The sequence below is a fragment of the Haemaphysalis longicornis genome, unplaced genomic scaffold (genome assembly GCF_048455015.1).
Source record: "Haemaphysalis longicornis isolate Haplotype H1 unplaced genomic scaffold, Haemaphysalis longicornis Haplotype H1 scaffold_5, whole genome shotgun sequence".
Lineage (NCBI taxonomy): Eukaryota > Metazoa > Arthropoda > Arachnida > Ixodida > Ixodidae > Haemaphysalis > Haemaphysalis longicornis.
Window position 1 is genome coordinate 176,337,845 of NW_027526385.1, and position 24,387 is coordinate 176,362,231.

The following is a 24,387-nucleotide window of genomic DNA, read 5'->3' on the forward strand; positions in this document are numbered from 1 at the left end:
TCCACTCCGGGCTGGTTTGCAACTTATTCACCTTCATGCCGGGTCAATAGAGTGCCATGACTAAAGTCGGAATGGCTCTTGCAATTCAGTGACAAAGCAGGGTGAGAGAAGCCGATGGCGTGACCATTCATCCCTAAAACGTCCATCAAAGTAGCATTTAGGCTCTTTTATTTGCCTGCCCAGAGCAGCTTTGAGCAGTTTCGGGCAGCACAAAACTGCTCCCACCGTAGAAGCTTGATGGGCAATCAAAATACGGAGCTGCTTACAGCTGCGCAGACGTGCTGTGCGCAGGCAAATAAAAGATACCTGTTATTAGGTATACAAAACGCGCCTTCCCTTTCTCCCTTCCCCAACACGCCACCTGGTGTCCACAGCACTAGTCCGTCTTTGTCCAAACTACCGCTCTAAATCCGGATCTGTTCCGGTTACATAATATTCTGCTGTAAAAAGTCGGAAAGCTGATAGCGGTATAACACGCGAGTGGTGTTATCCGAACCTGTCATAATAATCTTCTGGGACAATTACACTTCATATTACGGCGGTACTGGAAGTGCGCCTTTGTTTTCAAATATATGGATTGTATCCCCTTCAATAAAACATGCTTTTGGGCCAGTTGGTACATACTGAATGAGGGGCTTAGCGAAAAAAAAGAACAGTGGCAGACGATACAGGCGCTACCAACCCATTCCTAATTGAAGGTTTTATTGAAGTACCTTACTTGTACAGTGGGCCCTTTTGTTTCCGTGTCTTCTCCTCAAGCCTGGGTCATCCTAAGCCACATCGCCTGGGCACACTGCCGTGCCAGACTCATGACGTTTTCCATTAAGAAAGGTTTGGTAGCGCCAGTCTCGTCTGCCACCGTCCTCGTATTTTTTGCGCTAAGGCCCTATTCGGCTTGTATCCCTTAATTTATTTATGGGATTTTACCGTCTGTTCATGTTTGCTTAATAGCAAGAACTAAGCACGTTTTCATCCGTATGTCTGCAGCCGATTCGCGTATTGGTATGAGTACCCTATAGCCATATTGAAGTTATGAATACCTAAAAATGACCATGTTCACAGTAGTCACACGTTTTTATTGGAAGTTGCAGCAGGAGCCAGCCCAAGTTACTTCGCGACCAGGCTGTAACCACCTATAAGCGTATTCTTCCTCATGAACGACCTGAAAAGTGGGACAAAGAAAGGTCAGCCAACAATGAAAATACTTTCCCGTACCTTCGAGGGAAGGTTTAACAGAGGATATATTTACTTGTTAATCTACGCATCCTGCATATTATCATATCCGTATTTTGATTCGTACACCAATAATTTCACTCGCATTATTACCGCTATTTTCATTTGAGACAAAAAAGCTTCTCATTCCTGAAATAGATATACTGCCTGAAAAGTTCTCAAGGGGTGTTTCACATTAGTAAAAGAAACAAAAATAAATATCTGTATTGTTTGCGCGAGTTTAATTTCAGTTGTCCTTGCACAAAAGTTCAATACAAATGTTCAATACACCGTTACAACGGAAATACATGGCTAACTCAAACTTTTTCACTCTGAGTCAGCGTAGGGAAAATCACAGATACCCAAAAAGGCTCAACACCAAAGTGACTCAGCATTCTAGACCAAGAAACAGGAGCGAAATTTTTTACACCTTTGGGAGGGAAAAATCCCCCAGTTCTTCACGCATGAGAAAGTAAGTGGGTGCACACTTACAAAACTGTCCAAGTGTCTGGTTTACCATGTCTTCAAGTACTGGTATTGCACCTAGTATGGCAGTTGCAGCCATTGAAAGATCACAAAATAGCTGCTTGAATGTTTCGATCGGCTCCTTGGTGACAAGGTCGGTGAGAATGCACTGCACGAAAAGAATATACTAAATATTGTGCCTTCACGACCAGACCGACAAACATTGTAGGCGCTCATAATTTGAAATGAAAAGGGTCTCTTTGGTGATAGACTGCTTGCTGGTTCCACGCTTTAAAAATTGATTCAACGGTATGGGTGTGTAAAGCTATAAAAACTAAACGTAATTCTCTCTCAGACGGAGAACACACAACATCGAGAAGGTGGACGAAGACTAGAAGACACAGAGGATAGACAAGTGCACTTTCGCGCTTGCAGGTAACGGAAGGATATAGAGATGTGTATTTTCAGTGAAATTAACAGTCGAAAGTGAGCGCTTGTCCTCTCGTTGGTGTCTAAGTCTTCATTCACTTTTCAAGTTGTTATGTGTTCTGGTGCTCAGTGCTGACTTGCCCAACAACATATAATCTTGCATCAAATTTCGTTGCACGCGCACCACTGAGATCTTGTAACGAATGTCCTCTGATACCAGAACAACACTAGGATAATTCTAATAGAGGATGCACGTTCAAGAGCCTCTGTTTGCTGCAGTAATTCTGTTGGTGTACTTTACCCCATTAAAAGCATGCGAAGATGTATGGTGTGCATTACTGGAATACGTTACTATTTGGCAATAAAGAAGTTAACTTTGGTGTTCAAAAACTTACGAATGTATCGTCCTCCAAGCACACGTGAAGATAAAACCGATACAATCACCTAGCCGATAATATAGTGACGTCATTACTTCCCTTCTCCCTATTCCTGTGCGCACTTCTTGTGTGTGCGCGTGTCTGTGGCGATAATAACTCCAAGATATAACTATACTACAAGTAGCAGCTCCCAAAACCAGTAGACGCTGTGATTAAGCCTTGTTTCATTTGTACTGCTACTTTACCGCACTCATCATTCGAGTCCTTAAGCAGCTCCAAGAGTGCATACCTGCGGAAATTCATACGTTGATGCGACTGCACACCGCAACTTCACGACGGAGAAAACAACGATTGGGCGGCGGCACAAAGTTCTTATGATCAATACATTAACAAATGCCTAAAACCTCAAATCATCCTCCACTTACGGAAGCACAAAAAGTTCTTTGTACGCTTTAATACAACTTTAAAGTTAGAAAAACAGCGTTTATGACGATATTATTGCTTTCTGTGAATTTCAAGAAATTGCTTTAAAGTTCAAGAAACGGTGTAGTCTAATGCCCTTTTTTCAGTCTAATGCAGTTATAATTTCACTGGTTTTTATTTCACGTTCTGTATTCCCAATTCTTTTGATCCAATACCTTCCTGACCCATTATTCCTGTTATGTACATATGAATGCGATTCACTTTCTAAACACACACTTGTTGCAAACGCTTATTCAATATAATCGGGCTTCATTATTTATTTCTCCGGTTTTTACGTGCAATTCAAACGAACACGAATTATGGCACTTTGACCTTTGTGTATTTCAACAAGCATGGAAGAAACTGTGTTTGAAGCCATGTATGCGGCTAGCCCACGCCCCTTTCATGTTTCTTATTCACGAGCAGACGGTTAAATTGGAACATGTTTCTGCAGGCTAGTGGCACAAAATGCGCACTCTCAGTCAAAAAACTGGCAGCGGGGTGTAATCAAGGTGTACGTGTTAGCGAGGTGTCCGAAATAAATTAACGTTCCCGTGTAACTGTATGCCGTATACTCTGGCACTATAATACACATAACAGACGCTAACAAATCATGTTCATCCCAACGTCAAGTATACAAACTTACAGACAAGGCTCTGATCAGTGATTCCAGGACCGGCATCTGAAATCAATTAAACATATTCGCTCAGTGTTTGAGCTGTTGTAAATGTTTGTTGTTACTTTATTTTCAGCTAAATACATTGGCGAAGGTACAAACTGGCTGGCGCTGCAACTTCACAGGTACGGAAGAGTCGCGACGAAACAGTCGCGACGAAACTTCGACCCACCAACTCAAATTCCTGTAGCTGTACATTGAATAAGATATAGTGTTAGAGCGCAAACAGTTCTATTTGTTTAATATACTGCGTGTGTTAACGATGACATCATAAACTTACAGTCCCGCATGCGCATAGTTCGGGCGAATTTTAAATATCGTTAATTCATCTTCAGTATGTCAAAATTGTAGTTAACAGTGACGAAAGGAATAAAATTTGCACCTTCTCTGACAAGCAAGCACAACCAAAAAGTTCATCAAACGAGTGTGAATAGATTCAGATCGTAATTCCACGCCCTATGAAACTACTCCAGAAAAATAAAGACCATTTTCTTGGCCGGGAAGATCATGACTGTTTTTAATAAGGAGAGCTACTTTATGAATTTACACACGACACTCGAGGCTCTCACGTCTCTGTTCGTCGGCAGAGAAGTAGGCGCGGGAAAATACCAGTTAAAAATGCAAGCGTCATTTTTGCCGCACCACTGATACTCACAGCCAGAAGAAGTCACATTATTCATGTTAGCCTATACGCATTCAACACGCAGTGTTATGATATACTGAGTCAGAATTCTTACGCAAACCTGAAAGCATTCTGACAGTGGCGTACGGCAGCGTTTTCATAGAAGTTTTTTTTAACATGGGAGTGCTCTAACAACAAAATAAATTCCTTATCGCCCAGGAGGCCTCAAACTGCTAGCTGTTTCATACTTATTTTACAGTTTTGCAATTTGTGCTTTTATTTTTAGTCAAGGCTAATTGCTGTTTAGGCGCCAAAATCTTAGCCCTTCTGAAATCGGCGTAACAATAGCTTAAAATCGTTTATTTGATATTCCTGGAAGTTTTTGAATTAAAGTTGCAATGGTGTTTATGTTCCTGCGTGAATAATGAAGAAATAACAATCGCAACGTGAAATAATTGCTCTGCTCGGAATTCACCCTTCCCGAGAAATGCTTGTACTTACGTCAACCTTCTCTCCGTTACTGCAGAGCTTTAGTGTATTTTTGAGGCACTGAAATAAAGTATGGAAGTCATATCACCACAGAATCAATTTTCAATAACAGTTACGACACGCAACCTGAATTAACATGACATTGCGCCACACAACAGCCATAGCCTTACGGCATGTGACAGTTGATCGGTCATACAAAGATATTACTTTAAAACAAAATAGTTCTTGAAAATGCACAAAACGAAAAAGTTTTTTTGCTCTGAGGTTAGTTGTAGATAAGGCATTCCAGGATTAAGCGCTGGGGCCAGGAGTGGAATTCTAAAGTAGTTTTGAAACTGTTTTTTTTTTGCTGCGTGGCGCAGTTGCATTGCGAGGCCTCCGACCAATGATATGTACACATATTGATGGCCAGCCTTGCTTGCGCTACGTCACATCCAGCCGCCTGCTTTCAGCCAATCAGGGGTCGGTGAGAATGGACACTTTGGAAGCGACATAAAATAAACAGAACTGGAAATTCCGCTTCAGGTTCTTTTTAGTGGTTATCATGTCATACCACCAAGATTTTGGCTTACACCAAGGCCGGTCAAAGCAGACTATCACGCCCAGCAAAAATTAGACAGATCTTCTATTCCACAAGGTTAGAACAACTGCAGAGGAATATATCCCAGTATAATATAAACGAGTGCGAAAACGTCCGCTGCGACATCTTCCATTGCTGAGTTCTAGTTGTAGCGCATTCGCACACAAGTCGTGTGCGTGCACAGTTGGGTATGCCCAGTGTTCAAAAATAAATGGAGTACCACATAACCATCATAGGGTTGGCCAAGGACAACACACAACATCCAAGTGAACAAATAACGTAAATTAGTCCATAACATACCTGTCCATATCTAATCCCAGCGCGAATGACGAGACAGACAGGAGAATAACCACAGGACGAACGCTTTGCTTATTCCGCAGCGCTCGTCCTGTGGTTATTGTCCTGTCTGTCTCGCCTGTCGCGCTGTGATTAGATATGAACACCTACCAACTAGCCCAACATTCAACCGTTCAACATACCTACCAGCGAATAAAATCGCACAATAAATTTTAAATAAAACAAGTCAATAATTTAGATCCATAACACCATCAGTTGAAACACAAATTCACACCACTCCCGTGTGACCATTCCAAATTTTTTTGCGACGGAGGAGTTTCATTGTTGGAAGCCAGACCGGAGGTTGGATCGTGATCCCGCTTTTCCCGCGATAAAATACGGAACTTTAAAAGCGGTTTCCCTTTCCATCTTCCTTTGAGGGCACCGGCGTTTTATCCTAGTACTGTGACAAGCGGACGGGAAGATAAAGTGAGGTCATAACCACACTACTAACATTAATTGACACTGGCACACGCAGTGGCACTATGATCTCATCGTAAAGGGCCGTAACATCTAATCGCGCTCGCTACTTGAACGAGGCAAAGTACTACACGTCAACTTCATCTTGTTTTATTTCCGAACGACCGTTGTACGCCGCAAACTGAACAAGAAGGCTCGGCAGTTGAGTTCTAATACTTTTTAGTAGCTGGATTAGTTACCTAGCAACTTCTTACCGTTCGATCCGCTGGCATGGCGCCAAAAATGGGCGACAGTCTGGGGTTGAAAGATGGGTTTGATGCGCGTATATCTGCACGTCTACCGCAAGAGAAAGGACAACCTCGTCCTCGGTTCGAACCCGGGACCACGTATTTGCTAGCGCCACGCTTCAACCACCCAGCCGCAGTAATTGGTGGCAGTCAGTTCTAAGCAGAGCAATACACTCCTTCACAAACCTTCCGCCTGATCTTGCCGACGCTTAACAGATATTTCGGCACACGTTCAAGACCCCTAGGGGGCCAAAATTATTCCACAGCCTTCCACTACGCCGACATTGACAACTCCGTGTAGCTTCGCCAAGTTAAACCCCAAAACTCAGAATCAATCATCTGTCGTGCGGGTAACTTGAAGAGACGTTTACAAACTGCCACTAAGGAGTTCAAACAATTTCGAGGGGGAGGGAAGGGGGGGGGTGGGCTAGACGCGCCGCAGCTACACCCTGGCTATGAGGTGAACTGCAGTCGGGAACTCCGGATTAATATTGCCAGTCCGTCGAAACCTGGACACACGGACGTCTTCGCTTTGCACCTTTATCTGAAGAGCGGTCTCCGCGCCGGGACCTGAACTCGCGTGCTTGGATGCAGCAGCAAAACCGCTAAGACACTAAGGCGCTGCGGTGGGTAGGGTCGTCCACAGGTATAGCGGGAGCATCATTTTCCCCTTTAGTGTTGAATATCTCAACCATTTTGCTGAAGAACGGCTCAAACGAACGTAGATGACTTAAGTTCCCCGTTAATTCCCTTATGCGAAATCCAGAAGTTCTGAAGAAATTACCTTACGCAAATTCCGGAGGAAACGATAAGTGGATAAACAGTTGCTCCAGCTAAGACGGTGGACGACTGTACCAACAAGAGCTAGTTCAAAGACTTTGTTAATCTCTACATATTGCATAGTTGCAAAATAAGGATATTCCCAACAGCTTCACGTTGGTCCGTTTCCGTAGGACAGGATGGCCATTCATTTCTTAACAAAAATGTCAATCCATCACTAGAACCTGCAAACGTGCCTTCATCTTCGTAACCCGAATTTAAAAACAGGTATGAGTATTAGCAAACGTTTAAGAGCATGCTTACCTTTCCTAGACTGTTGGGAAAGCCAATTCTTAATTCACCTTGACAAGTACTGTCGCCGAGAGATTCCGCATTGTTGCCTGGGATAAACGACAACAGCCTGCTGAGGAGGCTTCCAACTGAAACGAAAGGTTCATGCAATCTTCTCATCAGATATTAAGAGTACGTGCAATGTAATTTATTCCGCCTCAAACTAAGGAATACGAAAAATTTATTTCCACAACAAAAATTCTTCGAGGCACTTAAAAGCCTGCTTGCGTGCTGTATAGGCGAAGGCGAGGCGATACTTATCAGCAACCATGCTGCTGCATCTTATTCGCGTCTCTTTCTACGCTTTCCTGTCTTCGTCTTTCGTCTTTCGGTGTGGATTGCTTCAACTGGGTTCCTTTTTCTGCTACACCCTGTTTGCGTTTCTTCGCTTTCATTTCTTCGTCATACAGTGCGAATTACGTCAGCAAGCAGACTAGAGCAATTCACAGCCACCCTAGAATCAGGGTTCTCCGAAGTGTGGTCTATGTGCTATCTAGTTGAGGTGTCACGCGGCAGGCACCGGTCCACTTCTTTTAAGTTTGCAATTTTTAGTTTTCTGAATGTTTCGAAGGCGGCAGAATAGCCCCCCAAAGCTCCCAATCACTCGCCGACTCTTAATTTGGCAAGTGCAACGAAGAAAAGAACAGCGACCACGCTTGTTGTACCGCTAGAAACGTGCATAGAAAGCGATGTGGTACCGCGATGGGCTGCTACTCTAATCAGATCACTCATGTGTTTTCAAGTGCGGAGCACTTCAAGGACGATTCACACGACGGTGAAATCTATCCACACCCTCCCTGCGCCGCGTATCACGTGACCATACGTCACGCCTCTGGGAATTAACAAAGGGAGGGGGGCGCAGCCAGCAGATTCGCGGGAGAAGCAGGCGGCCAGCCCTGTGGAGCGCCGCCGCTGTGATCGCTGTGATCAGGGGTGGCCTCGGCGGAGATTTCTGGGCCGTTAGAGAAATGCTTTAGCTTCGTGCACAAACATCGCTCTTTGAGTGCGCTGTTAACACATTTATTGCGTTTCCCACTGCCGGTGATCGGCGGTGTAACGACTCGGCGCTACGGGAGCAGCCACCACATGCCAGCCAGAAACATAGGCCCGCCGAACTCCCCGCATTCGTAATTAGCAGCAACTCTGATAAGAGCGAGGCACCAAAAAGAAAGGAAGCAGAGATTGCAGACGGGCGAGAAGCATTGCGCCAACGGCGAAGGATTCCCCGATGAGCCGGGGATCGTCTGAACAGCTCGGACAACCCGTCCCCGATCCCAGCGGCGCCGCTACCGACGCCTAGCAAGCGTGACGTACGGTCGCGTATTACGCGGCGCGGGGACGGAGTAGAAGGACTTCGTCCTCAGCTTTAGGGCACGGCTCGTCGTTAGCTCGTCCGGAGTAACGGCGTCACGCTCCCAAGCCGGGGCTTCGAAAACAAAAACCGTTCCCCCTGGTATGGATCAAAGCTGGGTCCCTCGCGTTACAAAGCTAATAGAGAGTTTTAACTAACCGTTTTTGACGTTCTGCTATGCTCCGGACAGACCGCTAAGCACAACAGCACCGTGGGCGCAGAAAGGCTTTTAGATAAGCGGTAACTGTATCTCCCTCGACGGGGAATCATTCGCGTCACTGGTGTGCAAACGTCATCGCAAAGTAAAGATACGAATTGGAATTTGGTCGCCCAAGTAATGTAAAGTACCGTGTTTAGTGCCTCATTTCCCCTTTTTATACAATGCAGGCGCTTACACGGTATAATGGTTCTAAATTATTTTAAAGAAGCCGATAAACTTTGGAATAGCCAAGACAAGGCTCACTTTCTCCGCGCTGCTTAGAAGCAGACCCGCTCTTCGGTCGACGTTTTTCGCTTACGTACTTCCGTACTCCGTACTCGCTTTCGTTGAGGGGTGTGGCACCTCTGCCTATTTGGCAGAGCTTTCCCGATTTCGTCGCTCGTGTTTCAACTAAAGAAACGGAGTTCGCGGGAGCGCGCTCGCATCGCGGGGCAGCCATGTTGTTATTCCGCACGGTAACGTATGCTGCCGCGACAGTCCGCTAAGAGGCCCCGGTTAAGCGGGATTCACACGACGGAGAAACCCTCTCTTTCTGGCCCGCGGGACCCGTTCACGTGACTGGTTTTAGGCGCCGCCCCTCGGTGGGGATAGCCCGCGGAGGCTCCGGGCACGGCCTCCGCGATCGGCTGCCGGCCGATCGCGGAGGCTGTGCTCCGGGAAAGAAAATGCCTCCGCATGTTTTCGCTCGACGGCGGTGGCCCTCGGCGGGGAATGGAACCTGTTCCTCGGCGCTGTCGTCTGCTAGTCACTCCGCGTAGCTCCGCTCTAGCCACCTTAGCTCCGCGCGTGTGGATGCACCACCAGGCCGGCGGTCACGTGCTGTTGACGTCACATATCCGTCCGCCTCCGTGTCGTGAATCCCGCTTTAGCGGAGCGGGGCCCCGCTCCGGTATCGCCGCTAGCGCCCTTGCGCGCCACGCATGCGCAATGGCGCTCCCGCTAGCTATCGGAGCGGAGCGGACCGTCAGAAACCGTCAGCTGAAACTCTCTAATGTATATCCCACTGCTCCTCAGAGGCACACGTTACTCATGTGCAAAGTGTTGGTGGTGATTTTGGCTGTGCGGATGCCACGGATGCTGCCGTTGAGAGACCGCGAATAAGTACAGAATATTACTTACCCCAAAATAATGAAAACTGAATCGAGTACCTCTTTATAGGTGTTTTCAGGGTCTGCGGCACCGCCCTCTCTTGACTACTTTCGCTATCAACGCCAGGCTGATACCGAAACTACTCAAGAGAGGGCACCACAGCCCTTCTTGGTGGGACAGTAGGAGCAACGCTGCCTGTATCAGGCAATGTTATACATGCGGAATCGGTAGGATAGGCGTATAAATGCAACCTGCGAACAGACAGTCTTTCGCGCCATGGCTCCCCACTTCCGACAGCTTTGACGTTGGGGGAACTGCTTTAATTTATATTCAGTGTTGACAGTGGGGGGCCATTCTTACCTGGAAAGAACGACTACTACAACAACGAGTTTTTCGCAGAATTGGGCACTTAGGCTTTTGATTTAAAAGCTGCCGCAGAAAGAGCTGCATCAAATGGCCGTTGCTGCGACAGAGCTTAAAACAGACCGTAACGCCGAAAACTGTATTCACCGAGCAGATGTCAGACATTATGTCAAACAACTACTTCAATTCGGCAGGTTCCTTGAATCAACTTAGTGGTCACCCAAACACCTCTGGTAACTTGGTTGGATAAACGTGCGTTTCATTGACATTTCATGACAAACCAGGGCGGATCATCAGCTGGTGTTTTGCAACGTTAACTGAAGAGCCAGCGACCTTGCTCTCCAACACCGCTCTTAGATATTAAGCACCTAACATGTAGAGACTTACCAACCATCATAGCAGTTTACAAATTTTTGAAGTAAAGTACGAAAAAGACCAACTGTGCACCTTCACTGCTCTGCCCATCTGCCGAAGCAGTATTCAGAATCAATAATCGAATGGTAACAGCTGTCAGGATCTTGGAAACAAGCTGAGTTGAGATAAAAGAAGGAAACGTGGCGCAAACTAGCCGTGGACGAAGAAAACAAGGCACGACAGATACAGGCACCTCAATCTCGCTTACGTTTTACTTCAGTATGTTATAGTTTTTTTTCTTGGATTCTCAAAATTGTCAACATCACTTCGCTCACATTCTCCACAGCTCTATTTTACCCTTACTTTAAACACTTAACCAGTTTACCCAATCTGATTTGGCCAATCCCCCAGAGTGCGTACGCGCCATTGATTTTCGGAGAAACTCTATGCAACCAACCAACCAACCTACCTTGTCTTTTTCGTCCACGTCTAATTTGCGCCACGTTTTTTTTTTTTTTTCTTTTATAAGTATGTACCAACTAGCTAAGCAACAAGTTTTGTTGAGTTGAGATTATCGCTAAAGAACTGAAACCGACGTTACGCGACAGCTGCATGACAGCGTGTCGTTTCGTGAAACAATATTGGTTGGAGAAATGCCTTTATATGGTAATTAAATCGGCTGCCTCCGTGGAAAAGACCATGTCGGAATCCGTGTTAAACAATATAGGAAGTTTTAGTGTTAAATCACAACTATTCAGGCAAACCCTTGTTGCAAGTATTTTCAGCGACCGCCAACAATGGTTCTCCGAACTTTTCTCATCAACTTACTTGTGTCATGAACTTTATGCCCTAGAGCAACGATGATGTCTCGTAGAGCTTGCAGGGCGTTCAATACCGACAAGTTTTTAAAGACTCCAGTAATAGTGCACTGGAAAAAAAGGGGAGTTAATTATTTTATAAACCTGGTACAGAAGAATGCCGTGCATGCTTCGTACATCTGTATATCTGTAACGTACGGGGGCGAGAGCTCAAAACAAGTAACAAGTGGTCACTTCCAATTTCACTACTATCATCCTCGTGGTCAACTGTTATGTAATTCTCTCACCTAGTTTGTGTGTGGGTTAGGGGTCGTAGGTACTTTGGTGTTTCTGTAGGATATTCCCGTTTAAAGATGCTAGGATTGCTCTCAAGCAACACGCGCCATGGATCAAACAGCTAAAAGCACTCGTACACTTTTCCCTGATTTCAAGACTTTGTTGTTTGGAAGCCTGTGAAAGCGTTGCTTCAGACATTGCTACTGTTTTCGTCAGAAGGACAAATCTTGACACATGCGTTTCTCTTACGTGTCCACGATCGCAATATCTGTGAGGAAGGTGACAGAGGCTCATAGAAAACATTGCACTGATATTGCCACCCCTTCCATTCCAGCCAGGTGAGGACTGCAGCCACTTTCCAGCCACTTCCAGCCACTTCCAGCCACATTCCAGCCACTTGGCCAGGTGAGGACTGCAGTGTTAGATCAACTCCAACTTGATAAAAACGTCGTCGCCCAGCTTAATAAAGGGCATGCAAGCAGTCAGATTTCCTAGTTTCGTTGGTCGCTGTCTTCGATAGCACCAGCAATGCGAGGTAGCGATCAAACAGAATAGTAAAATGCTCCTACTAGCTTGATGTTTGTGGTTCGCAGAAAACAAATCACCCAGGCTTCCTTTCTTTCCAGGCAGTGTTGATTATATGCGCCCAGCAGCCGGAGTCATTACACAAGCAGTGCCTCCCGTTTTTATAAAATTGCCATTATTTCTCACGTTTCCTGTGCTTGCGTGTGTCCGTGAATTCATGCGTGCGTGTGTGTGTGTGCGTGCGTCTGTGTGTAAGTGGAGGCGCAAGTGTGAAGTAGTTTGTTTACATTAAACGGTATAGCATAAGCCCATACTTGAAGGAAAGCTGTGTAATTGCGGGAACAAAGTGGCACGCATTCTTTCGTGACATTTTATTCTTTCTATTTGACCAACCCGTTTACTAGATTAGTAAATTAATGCTGTGCCGCTGGACTGTTATAAGCGCCACCACCGGACGTGCAGGATATTGTTAATAGAAGAACCTATTAATAGGAGAAACTGTAGTTCCGATAGACGTTTCGCACACGTGTCTGCCTCTTTTTTGCTTATCTAGGCTAATGAGTGGATCCATTGATGTTATGTATAACTTGTTAATCACGACTTAGCATTTCCTGGCATTTTTAAAGAATCTTGTATAGGTGAAAAAAAACAGAGACTGCATCAGCGCCGTTATCTTACGTTCACGAGCGACAGTAATCCGGGCACCAGCGTCTAAATAAAAGGGAGAAAAATGTAGTCACGAGTCAATCCAGCCATCAGAATTTTCGAATGTATTCACATGAAACAACATGTAATGTGAATGTCACAGCAAAGCGACGGTACTTTTTATAAGCTTTCATGCTTCAAATTAGCATCTGTTAAAATTTTAGAAAAAAATAAAAAAGAACTCTTCAGAAACACAATACGTAAAACACATAAAATGATAGAATTTTTTCTACTAATGTAATGTACCCACCCTTCGAAATTCCGCCAAAATAAAAAGTAAAATGATAACTACAAAACTGTGGCCAGTGGCACCCAGCTTACCTTGTTTTCTCTGCACAAATCAAGATTACCTCGCAGGCACTGCAAAAGAAAAAAAGATTATAAACGAGAGATCTTTAACACGCCACTGCCCTTTTTCTGCTTACATTTACAAGCGCAGCAGCACTCTCCTTAACCTAATAAATAGTGGATGCATATCACAAGCCTGCCGAAATCATAATCCGATGTAGCAATCCCTCTTCAATAACCTTCCTTCTATCTATGAGGCTAGACTAAAATCAGTTCACCACCATTACTGCAATATACCCATAAGTGATTGAAGCACCCTTCAATTTTGTAACTGCATTGTAATATCCAGTTAACGTTTCAGCGAGACTCGTATCATGTGCGTAACGCCTATTTCTTTGAGACGCCATGAAAGAAACAAGGAGCCTACCACACCTCAACAAACTTGTTCAATAGCGATGCAAGTGCGGTAGCCCGATACGACCAGAGCACCCGTCGTCGTTATAGCCGCGCAGGTTAAGGCGCACGAAATCACCATTGCTGTTTGAGCTCGCATTTATAATTTTCCTGCGTTAACCGGCCCAATGACCCCTCCCGTAAATGCCCTCTTTATTGTAACAGACAAAAATGTTGCAGATGGTTTTAGTAAGCTAATATTACTACTGAATCCAACGCAAATAACACAAACACCGTAGGTTGCCACGACGGCTGCGGTAGACACGGTGTCTTATCTTTCGCTATTAAACTGATACTGTTAATTACTTACTTTAATCAAGGCGATGAAATTGATCATAACACTTTATATTTCAGCGTTCTAATTGAGCGCCATTATAATTTCCCACCTAAAAGATAGAAAAATCACATTTTGGTGAATACTCCATTTAAGACGGACCGGGTGCGGTAATTTCACATATGTTATACCAAGTATTCTGCAGGAGCGTAAGTAATATTGTCGTCTGAGCTGAGATTCTGAACTTCATCTTGTTTAGCCAGCGTAGTGTTAAAAGCACTACAAACCTTCACAGACGATTATGTCAGATTGGCAAGCCAGAACATACTCGTCATACCTGGCCAATGCCAAGAATATCTGGAAGGGTTATTTCGATGCAATCATTGCCCATTGACGTGTTTGCCGCCGCAGGAAGCGAAGGGGTCGTCACATCAGCGAGACTGGTAAGGTCTGTCAAGCTGCTCACATTTCCGTCTGCAGGACCTAAAAATTCACGAGAAGTGACAGTTTGGCATTATCTTTTGAACGATTCACGTTATAATCTACATAAATTTGCTTCATTGTCCGGCTGTCGATTTTCTGCTGATGAGCCTTTCGAGCTGATGTCCCACTCACCGTAATCCGAAGAATAGTAAACCCTAACCAATTAAAGTTCAGCTAGTTGTACATAATTTGAAAAAAACTAGTCAGAAGGCACTGGTACGGAAGGCACAGAAGGCCTGACCGAGGTCCTCAGCACCCTACACACTGTGTACGTAGCATTTTGCCGTCAGTAACAATTTTCCAGCGACATATATCCCATTACACCTGCCAATATATACAATTTAAACATGGCTATCACAGTTGGCGGAACAAGTAAATATAATTTGTAAAATAAAACAACAAAAAAGAATAGTAATAACAGCGAAGAATAGTTAGAATATAAAGTAATTATGTACAAATATATTAACGGGAAAAGAGACACTGTGTATGAGAATAAGCCGACCTGACGAACACTATGCCTTCCACTGCTTTTTCGCTGGAGAGAATACACCCACCACATAATATGCAAGCAGAAAAAACTACACATGCAGGTAACATACGACCCGCCAAAGCAGCATTTTTTTAGAAGAGGCGGTCAAAGACGGGGTGGTTACAAACGTATAACGCTTGCCTTGAAGGCAGACGATTTCTCATCCCTTCATTTTCTTTTTTTTTGTGCTATTAATGAGTAATATTATCACACCAACTTAAACTTCAAATATGTTCACTGTGTAGATACTTTATTATAATCTATGTTAGCCACTTGTCGTGAGAAAAGGCTAATTGTGGGAGAATTAGGCTGCGGAAAACCTCGTTTAACTGGAAGCCGCTAAGCAAGCTACGTTGCAAATAAATGGAGAACAGATTGACATTCTTACGGAAATTTGGCTTTTCAAGAAAACATTTTAAGAGTTGCCAACTGCGTCAAACAACGATAGGTGAATGTTAGAAATAGATGAACAAAAGGGGTTTTTGTGAAATTTTCAATTTTACACGAAAGTACAAAAAAGTTGTTGATTTTAGTGAGGAGAACAGTAATGTGTAGTTATTCTAAGAAATCGTCGCTACTCCAAGCTCGCTGAAACGATTCCTGTGACTTTTACCCTAGCCTATCATTTCGTGATGTTTCTTTGCAGAATATATGCTTATAAATAATGCTACATTATCTGCCCATTTTGACTTGCAAAGCTACCAGAGAGGCGAATTAAACGTTTTCCGCAATGGAAGTCGCGCCAGGGATGTCCACTTTCAAAGACGTTTGTCTACATATTTAGTTGCTGTACTTGCGTACAACTCCGGCCAGGACGAAAACGGAAGTTGCCCCGGCGCCTCCAAACCGCACCCGGTTTGTTCCTCCGCGCGGCTCAGAAAGTGCGCTAGTGCGGGTATTCAAGTGTGACACGAGTCGTTTCCCTGATTTTGTTTTCACGTAACATGCTTTTAAACTACTACTGTGGCGGCAACAAACAAACTAGGTGAGAAAAAAACAGATGACGTCGCGTATTAGGCGAAATCTCTTTTCAAAACGTGAGCATGCGTTGACATCCGGGTCCGTCGCTTTGGTGGAGTGATACACTCCATGGGCTGCTAGCGTTCTCAACTTCTAACTGAGTATAGTTCAAAATTAGGCGGGATATTTTTATTACAAAAGCTAGGCAAAAGCATCGTTGGTAACAACTCTATGCGCATTTTGAATAGTTGAAAGCAGTCGGAATAATTACGGAGCCCACCTACCACTGCAATCCGGTTACAATATGTTATGAAAGCTTGTTCTGACAAGTGCTATTGCCACGTGTTTGACACTGTTTTGACGGCAGTAAAATGCGAACGGCCGTTGTACGCGTCGTGTACCTTTTGGGGTCGTAATGAAACCTTTAGGTAGTTATTCTAAGCGTCGAGGGCTATAAAACAAACAGCCATTAATTAATGTTTTAGCATGTCTGCCTTCTGACCTGTCCAGACAAGGCCTTCCGCTATAATGCGGAGTAGTCTGAATACCAAAACCAAATGCAGTTGAAATTACGCGTTAGGCCTAATAAACAATGAAATGCATGTGTGAAATATTTATTGCGAACCGCGCGTGATGTCCTTCTGGCGAAGCATGATGAGACTTAAATTAGAACTTTATAGTAGAAATCATCATTCTATAGTATAAAATTCCGCAGATCAATAAAATTAGAACAGTCACTGTGTGGGCCTCTTAAAGGAGGTGCTCAAAACGAGCCGTAGGAACAGTAAAGGAGATGAGTGCGGCAAGTGCAACGCAAATTTCAGTATGATAGATAGGTGGTCTGATCGGTATGCCATTTTCAGAAAAAATGCCAGCAGTTAAAGGGGCCATGAGGGTAAAATGCAAGTTTGTTTCGGTAAAAGACTGCCTTGTTCCGATAACACTGATACCAATTTTATCGCACAGTTCTAACAAACACTCGAGATATTAATGAAATCATATCAAGCAGTGGCGACACCACAGCCACTTTCTAGCGACTCGCAGGTTGTCAAAGAATGACGTCATCAAAGAATGACTCGCAAATGACGTCAAAGAATGTTGCTTGCACGGTTGGCGGCCGCCGAACAAACCCAGCGCACAGACACACGACTGGGCCATTGTAGTGGGGCCTCCAGTTCCGTTTCACTGTACCACTCGAACGCTAATGTGCAGTCTACACACCCAAAACTGTCCGTAGTGATGACCCATATTACGTCACTGCTGCCTATTAAACGTCACTGTGGCGGAAAATTTGAAAACTTCCTAAACGTTTTGCGTTTCCTCGCTTAAAACCATATTTTGTGGCTGAAATGTAGCTTAGTGAGTTACCAAAGGCTATAGATAGTTCTTCAGTTGATGGAGTTGTATTTCATTTTCATGGCGCCTTTAATTTGTGAGGATATCCGCGAACGAAGCGCCGTGTTTGTGCCCCTATAGGCTCTTCTGCACTGGCTTAATACCTATACGGTATGTTCCGATCCTTATAATATCTGCTGCAGCGCAAGTTAGAGAACACCCTATGCAATTGAAGAGAAAATGTATTGCCCCGATATGAAAACCTTTACTCGGACTAAGGTCGCATTCACATAAAAATACGGCGATCCAAAGCTGCACATTGGGTGAGGCATACTGTAACTCCTTTTTTGCTGTCATTTGTTTCTAACTCAAAAACCGCTGGTTCAGCAGTAATTAAAATCCACAAAGTCGTACCCACCAAGTCAAGACCTCGGCCGCCGACCGAACGCTGCTTACGTAACTCATTATGTCGCACAGCGATGAGAAGCAGTCAACTATCACAGAACAGAACCGAGTTGTGTGATATTCTAGAGATTTTGAGGCGCTGATCAAAAACATTTAGTAAGATCCACTGACGAATAATGAGTATGATACCTTTATTTGAGTTTCTGTATACAGTTAAACCTGCATGTAACGAAGTTGACAAAAGGTGGCAATTTTTCGTTACATACAGGTTTTCGTTACGTGCAGGTTTCGAGTTTTAAGGCCCGCGGGAATGAAGCAGCAATGAAGCCAAAATGCTAGTTATCTGTGAAAGGGAACTCACCCTACATGGATTTATTTCACAGTGAAAAACGGCGTGATTTGCGCCTGCAGCTTTTGCACAAGCTTTGGCCCTGCAAGGCTCTCCAAAAAAGCAAGGTCACTTACCTACGCAATAACAAACGTAATTTTTGCCTTTTGACCCTTTCGGTTCCTCAAGGCGTTCCAAGAGCCAAATGGGAGCTGAAAGGGCGCCTTTTTTTGCGAACTTGATTATCTTTGCTGCACTCAAGATTGTTGGAACGGGACTAGCTGGGTTACTGTACCAGGCGGCGACATTTTTCGTTCCCGTTGGAGGATACGGCATTTAAAATTGCTATTGTTTTGATAGGGTACAACTTTTCGTTTTCTGGAAGCAAATTGAGTCGATACCACAGATAACAGTGGAGACGTGAGACTACTTGCCGACCGGATGGCCTGCCATCTGAAAACGTAAGTCTCGAAACGAAATCGCACTTACACGTGAAGACGCACGGAAGATGGCGGTGCGGGCCAAAAAGAACTGAAGTTTAGTTAATCTTGCTACCTGGTGTGGTGTCACGCTACACAAGCAAAACCAGTGGTGGACAGTACGTTAGCCACGGTACGGCAATAGCCGCTTCATTCCTCGTCATGATCTGGACGAATTTCGTTTTTAAGCCATTCTCGGCGCTTTCGTTGCTACAGGCTCCTTACAGTAGTGATAGCACTCGCCAAATTAGCCTATTTCTCCGGCCGATTTTTTATTCAGAATGTTCGTTACATCGAGGTTAACTGCTGCAATGTTTCCTTAAATAGAGGTCGCAAACACGTGCGCTTCAGGTGGGGGGGTGGCAATGGGTAATTGAAACACTTCGTTAAATCCAGGAATTCGTTACATAGAGGTTCGTCACATACAGGTTTAACTGTACAACCGGACGTGTTGGTAAAGTTTAATTGGTTTGTTAGTGCAGAAGTTGTGTCATTGGCCGAAGACACCCGCGCTATGGCAAATCGACTTTGACGTACATTACTTTTAAGATATGCGTGTTTCGCCTACGTCTATTGTAATAACCACACATACATAGTTAAATGAAAGCATATCAGAATGAAAGAGAAGAGGCAATTGTCTAGGTGAAACGTAATCACATAATGCCCCCCCCCCCCCCCGAGTTGTCGATACCAGGCGAAAAGTGACACTCCAAAAAATCAAAACACCGTACGAGTTAACCAACAGATGGCTTTGAACGCCGTTTTTTCACTTAAATGAGTCCTCGCAGGCACTTAATCTACGTAGGTAGATGCTTACAGTGAACACTCAAGACAAAGAATAATTACAACGCCATTTCCGCGTTACGTGCTCACCCTCTTATATCACCTCGAAAGGGAACAGAATAGATAGAACCGTCTTCCCGGTTACATTTCTATGTGCGACTGAATGAGCCAAACACAGACACACATTTTACATATAAATTAAGTAAGACCACGTCCTAACCTTGGATTATATCCTATGTACCCGCTAAGCCTCCCCCCCCCCCCGCCCCCCCGCGCGTTCATGCACCTTTGTAATATGACTTCGATGTTTAAGGCAGAACGCGAATCTGCGACCACTCTCCGATCAAACCGTGAATAAAAAACACATAATTTTGTTTTAAAAACCTTACCATCCGTTGCAGATGCAAAACATATACCGGAAAAACAGGCGATGGTTAGAAATGTGGCCAACAAAATTTCCCTCCAGCCTATTGAGCCGAACATCGTTAAGCGTGCGCGCCTTCAGAGTGCCTAGCGTCTGAATGCCTCTTACTGTGCATCCACGAGAGCTTTTTATTGGCTCATTCAGGCCTCTCCGATCATTCGCCAGAACCCTGCCTCCGACGCAAACGTACGGTTCCCCGTTAGTGGCTTGCGTAGTTAGCCATTGCAGCGAGGACATGCAATCTTATCCGTGAGGCAGACGGAGCTATTTCACACACGTTTTTTCCCGTTCAGATAGAACGACCATGTTGCGCAAGAGAACCCCGCCAGCGATACACCACCTGCGTGTTCTAATCATCACTCATGGCTCGCGTGTCGTACGTACGCACCACTGCCGAAACATGCCCCATGTAATAAACGTCGACGGTGCACTCCGTTTATTCAGGGTACACTCTCAGGCTTCCTGCGAAGAAACTAGGATTGTTAAGGTAGTTCCAGTAATTGGACGCACTTTGGGATGGTCATATTTGGCAAAATTACCGGATTGAGATGGTTTGAGGGAAGCGAAGGCCTGAAAGTTTTTCTCCGATCAAATCTTAGTTTACCGCGCCGAGGCTACACATGGGCTATGAAGCGCGCCGTGGTGGAGGGCGGGCTCCGGATTAATTTTTACCGCCTGTGCTTCCTTAAAGGAGCCATGAAGAGAAAACACAAGTTTGGTTCATTCGAAAGATTGCCTCGTTAGAACCATAACGACACCACTTATAACGCAAACTTCGCTCAAATGAGCTACATAATTAGGAAAAAAGGAAATGACCATGCGACCCACCAGCGCATTATCCGCAACAGAACCTATGATGTCACTCGAGAATGCTCCGCGATTGGCGGAGGCCGGCAAAAGCAAACGCATGTTAGGCAGGGCTTACAGTTTGCATAGCGAGCTAAATGCCCGTGAAATATACTGCACATTCTTTTTATGACAAAGAACGGTGGAGTAAACGGTTGAAGTTCCGAACGAACACGCAAGCGTGTATGCCAATGCGTACGAAACTACCGCCGGCCGAACTCGACATCTCGCCGTCGCCACCGACGCGCAGACGAATTTTCGGGTACAAGGCTCTTCGGGGCCAACGAACCGTTCCAGCACGCACAGCCGCGACCTTGCTTGGTATCGTAATCCCTTCACAGGAGGTTGGCAGTCATATCGCCAACCAGCAAAGGTAAAAATAGAAACAAGGGGAGTAAGGAAGACAGAGCAGCAACGAGATAGTGCCACTCGTCGCACAGGTTTCGGTATGGAGGTCGTGTTTGCTTGCTGCTGTCTTTACGAGCTCGTTAACAGCTTACAACCACTGAAAACTTCAGTTTGTTCGAGTACTTTACAATGAAATTTCGTTGCTGTGTTTTGAAATGCCCGTGTAGTACGGGCAAATCGTCGAGAGAGTGCGACATCCCCGCCGGTGAGATCTCCTTTCATGTGCTGCCCAACGACGAACCTCGGCGAAGCGCTCTGACCTTGGGGAAAAAAATTGCCGTACACACCGCGCATTGACGCTCGAATCTTTCTGGTCGGAGCAGAGAGCTCGAGCGAACGGCTTTCCATACACGACACCGGCCAACTGGCATAAGCGATACTGCTACTGAAATTGAAAATACGGCACATACGTACCAGTCTGCATTCGTCCGTCGCGACGGGGCTGACGAGGCAGCGGTGCCGAGGGCTGGGCGTTCGTCTGTTGTGGCTAACGCGGAATGTTCGCTTTCCCGTCCACCGCGTATCGCACAACTCTTGCCGCTCGTGCACTTAGAAGCATTGAGCGTTCAAGTGGTGTGAGGTTGTTAAATGCAAGCCCGAGCTCCTCGGCGAGAGTTTTGTTCTCCGGATCAGGCGATTCCATGACTAGGGCTGCGGGTGCACTATGTTTTACTAGTATTTTTAAAATGGCCGCCGTCTCGGTCGACTCCCGCGTGTGGGTGCTATATGGAGTCGGCATACTAAGTATCTGTTTCATGGACCGGCTCGTATGACGCCCTTGTTCACGTGACTAAATATGCAATTTTAGCGGGAGATTTAAAATTTTGGCTTAAATTGCCTTATTTCTCAGTGAATAAAGCATCATTTGCTTCCGGGAAAGCGCTTGGGGTACTATGAAACACCTAATCTTTCGAATAAAACAAACTTTTGTTTTCTTTTCATGGCTCCTTTAACGTGCGCTGATATATCCACACACGGGCGTGTCCTCTTCTTTTGCGTCACCATCTGAAAAGCAGCAACCGCGGCCTGTATCTTTCGGCTCAGCAGCACAACGCCCTAGCCACTGCGCAACCACGGCGGGTCTGAAAGTCGTTTTCGCTGCAACATACACAACTCTGGTCAAGGAGACCAGTTGCCTAAATCCCTAGTGAAATGTTCATGTAGGCAAAACATTTTTTAATAGTCACTGTACCGAATTCATTTGGAAAAAAATGGTGTGAACTGGTGGTATTGATTAGTTTTGCGAACTGCACAATTAGTCAACACTGTAGTGGTTTATTCGCTATATACGGCTTTAGCTGTTGGCCAAAGTGCTGTAAATGCTTATCTGAAAAAAGTTTATTTTGTAAACCTATTCCGAGTATAAACAAGATCATGCTAATCGAGCCCCTTTCACGACGAGCAAAACAACTTTAAACAGTTTCTGTCCCGGCTCCTTCATGGCGAAATCGGGAGAGCAACGTCTTTATTGCAAGGGATGATGTTCTTGCGCATCGGTATTCTCTTCATGGGCATCCATCATCGTCTTTACTAAGACAACTGTCTAAGGGAACAGGAGCTGGTCTGGTTGTCGGGCGCTGTACAGCCGACACCCACTGCCCTAGACTTCGCCTAAGACTTGGGGAGTAGGCCGTAGACTTGGGCTTTGATCGCACCCTTGGACAATGTTGATTGATTGATTGATTGATTGATTGATTGATTGATCGATGGATTGATTGATTGATTGATTGATTGATTGATTGATTGATTGATTGATTGATTGATTGATTGATTGATTGATTGATTGATTGATTGATTGATTGATTGATTGATTGATCTGAGTTTCTTCGGTTGTGCGCAGTATGCACATTCGGCTTCAAGTGGTAGGGGAGCAGGAGATGCATTCCCATTGAGTGTAGATCGGGTCGCACTCGAGTTGTGACGGCTGTTTTACTGCATGAGCCATAGCTGCGGCATGTGCGCCAGATCTTCGCTGCCAAGAAAGTGAGCGATACGCGTCGGTCCGTGAACAGAGCCAGCGACAGAAGAGCACAGAACAACGGATTGGGAAGAGCCGCCTTCGCGATTGCATCCAGCTCCCTTCGCAACGATGGCAACCTTGCCAGGGAAACGACAAGTCGACGCCCGGCTCACAACTGACCTTTGCCGACGTGCCGGTTCGGTCGCACGTCGTCTCGACGGGTCCTGCGACTCCCGCCACCGCTTTTACACGTTATAAAATCGAGTCTGAAGCCAGTGTCGGTGGCAAAAGATGAGGTAATAAGAATGAAGGCTACGAAATGCGATTGTACCGGAAACCAGGAGTGACTGGCAGCGAATTCTCCTGCTAAAGCGAGCAAACGTAAACACTGAGACGGCTTCAGCGCAAAGCACAGTGGGTACTGGGTACGAGCGACCAGCGAGGACGCCTCCTTGCGGGCTTTTGAAGCCGGAGAAAAGCGTGCGCATCGGCCCAAACCTCAAGTTCGCGAGGGGGGAGGAACGAGGTGATGACGCTCTCTTCAAGATTCATCAGTCGAACATTGATTATTTTTGAACAGCAAAGCTGTTTAGGCCGACACAAATCCATTCGGTGGAGACATAAAACCCTGGGCACACGTGAGCGCGTGCGTCGCAATGAAAATATTTCGAGAAACGGTGAAAAAGCCCTAGCATTGTTGCGTAGAGTTAGCAACAGAAAGATTGGCATGCGGAGGGACACCCTACTCTTTATTTACGGTGGTTATGTAAGACCCATTTTAGAATTTGGGTGTGCCCTCTTTTCGCGTGCAGCAGCGCACAAACTCCATCCTCTTATTCGTTTGGAGCAACGAGCACTGAGATTGTGCCTCGGCCTAACGCGATATGTGGCAAATAACATTCTTTATTTAAAGGTCCGTTCGCCGTGCCTAGAGTCTCGATATAAACTTTTAACAGTCCAGACTATGATAAAAATCCTTGCGTCTCCTCTGAGCAAATCTTTGTCATTGATGGTGGCTCAGCCATTATTGTTTTTTACTCTCCATGGCCTCGATACAATCGTCCTCACTGTGTGTATGCCCAAAGCTTGCTTTCACCGCTCAACATTAGTCTTCCGGAAATTCTTCCGATGTTACCTGAAGTCAAACCTGCTCCTATGTCCCTCGATAACGTATTCCCCCATAACGCCAAACTGGTATCCACACGGATACTAATAGGTTTCCTGGACGAGCATCTGGGGAACTTGCGCTCACAAGTGGTAGTGGCA

General features: G+C 45.3%; 1 protein-coding gene across 1 annotated transcript; it reads right to left on the minus strand.

Annotated features, from left to right (window-relative positions):
* Positions 1-1,055: 1,055 nt before the first annotated feature.
* LOC144139522 (uncharacterized) lies at positions 1,056-19,895 on the minus strand. Its single transcript, XM_077671837.1, has 10 exons — positions 19,873-19,895; positions 14,519-14,664; positions 13,488-13,526; positions 13,140-13,172; positions 11,671-11,770; positions 7,439-7,554; positions 4,745-4,792; positions 3,592-3,627; positions 1,705-1,846; positions 1,056-1,162 (listed from the first exon to the last, which is right to left on the minus strand). Exons 2-10 carry the CDS (start codon positions 14,570-14,572, stop codon positions 1,152-1,154), a joined length of 579 nt encoding a protein of 192 aa, XP_077527963.1. The 5' UTR covers positions 14,573-14,664; positions 19,873-19,895; the 3' UTR covers positions 1,056-1,151.
* Positions 19,896-24,387: the final 4,492 nt, after the last annotated feature.

Coding starts and splice junctions, on each gene's coding strand:
- LOC144139522 (XM_077671837.1), bottom strand. CDS start 14,572: ATGGGCAATGATTGCATCGAAATAACCCTTCCAGATATTCTTGGCATT. Junction 7,555..11,670: donor GCATAAAGTTCATGACACAA/GTAAGTTGATGA, acceptor CTTTCGTTTCAG/TTGGAAGCCTCCTCAGCAGG. Junction 3,628..4,744: donor GTAACGGAGAGAAGGTTGAC/GTAAGTACAAGC, acceptor AATTGATTTCAG/ATGCCGGTCCTGGAATCACT.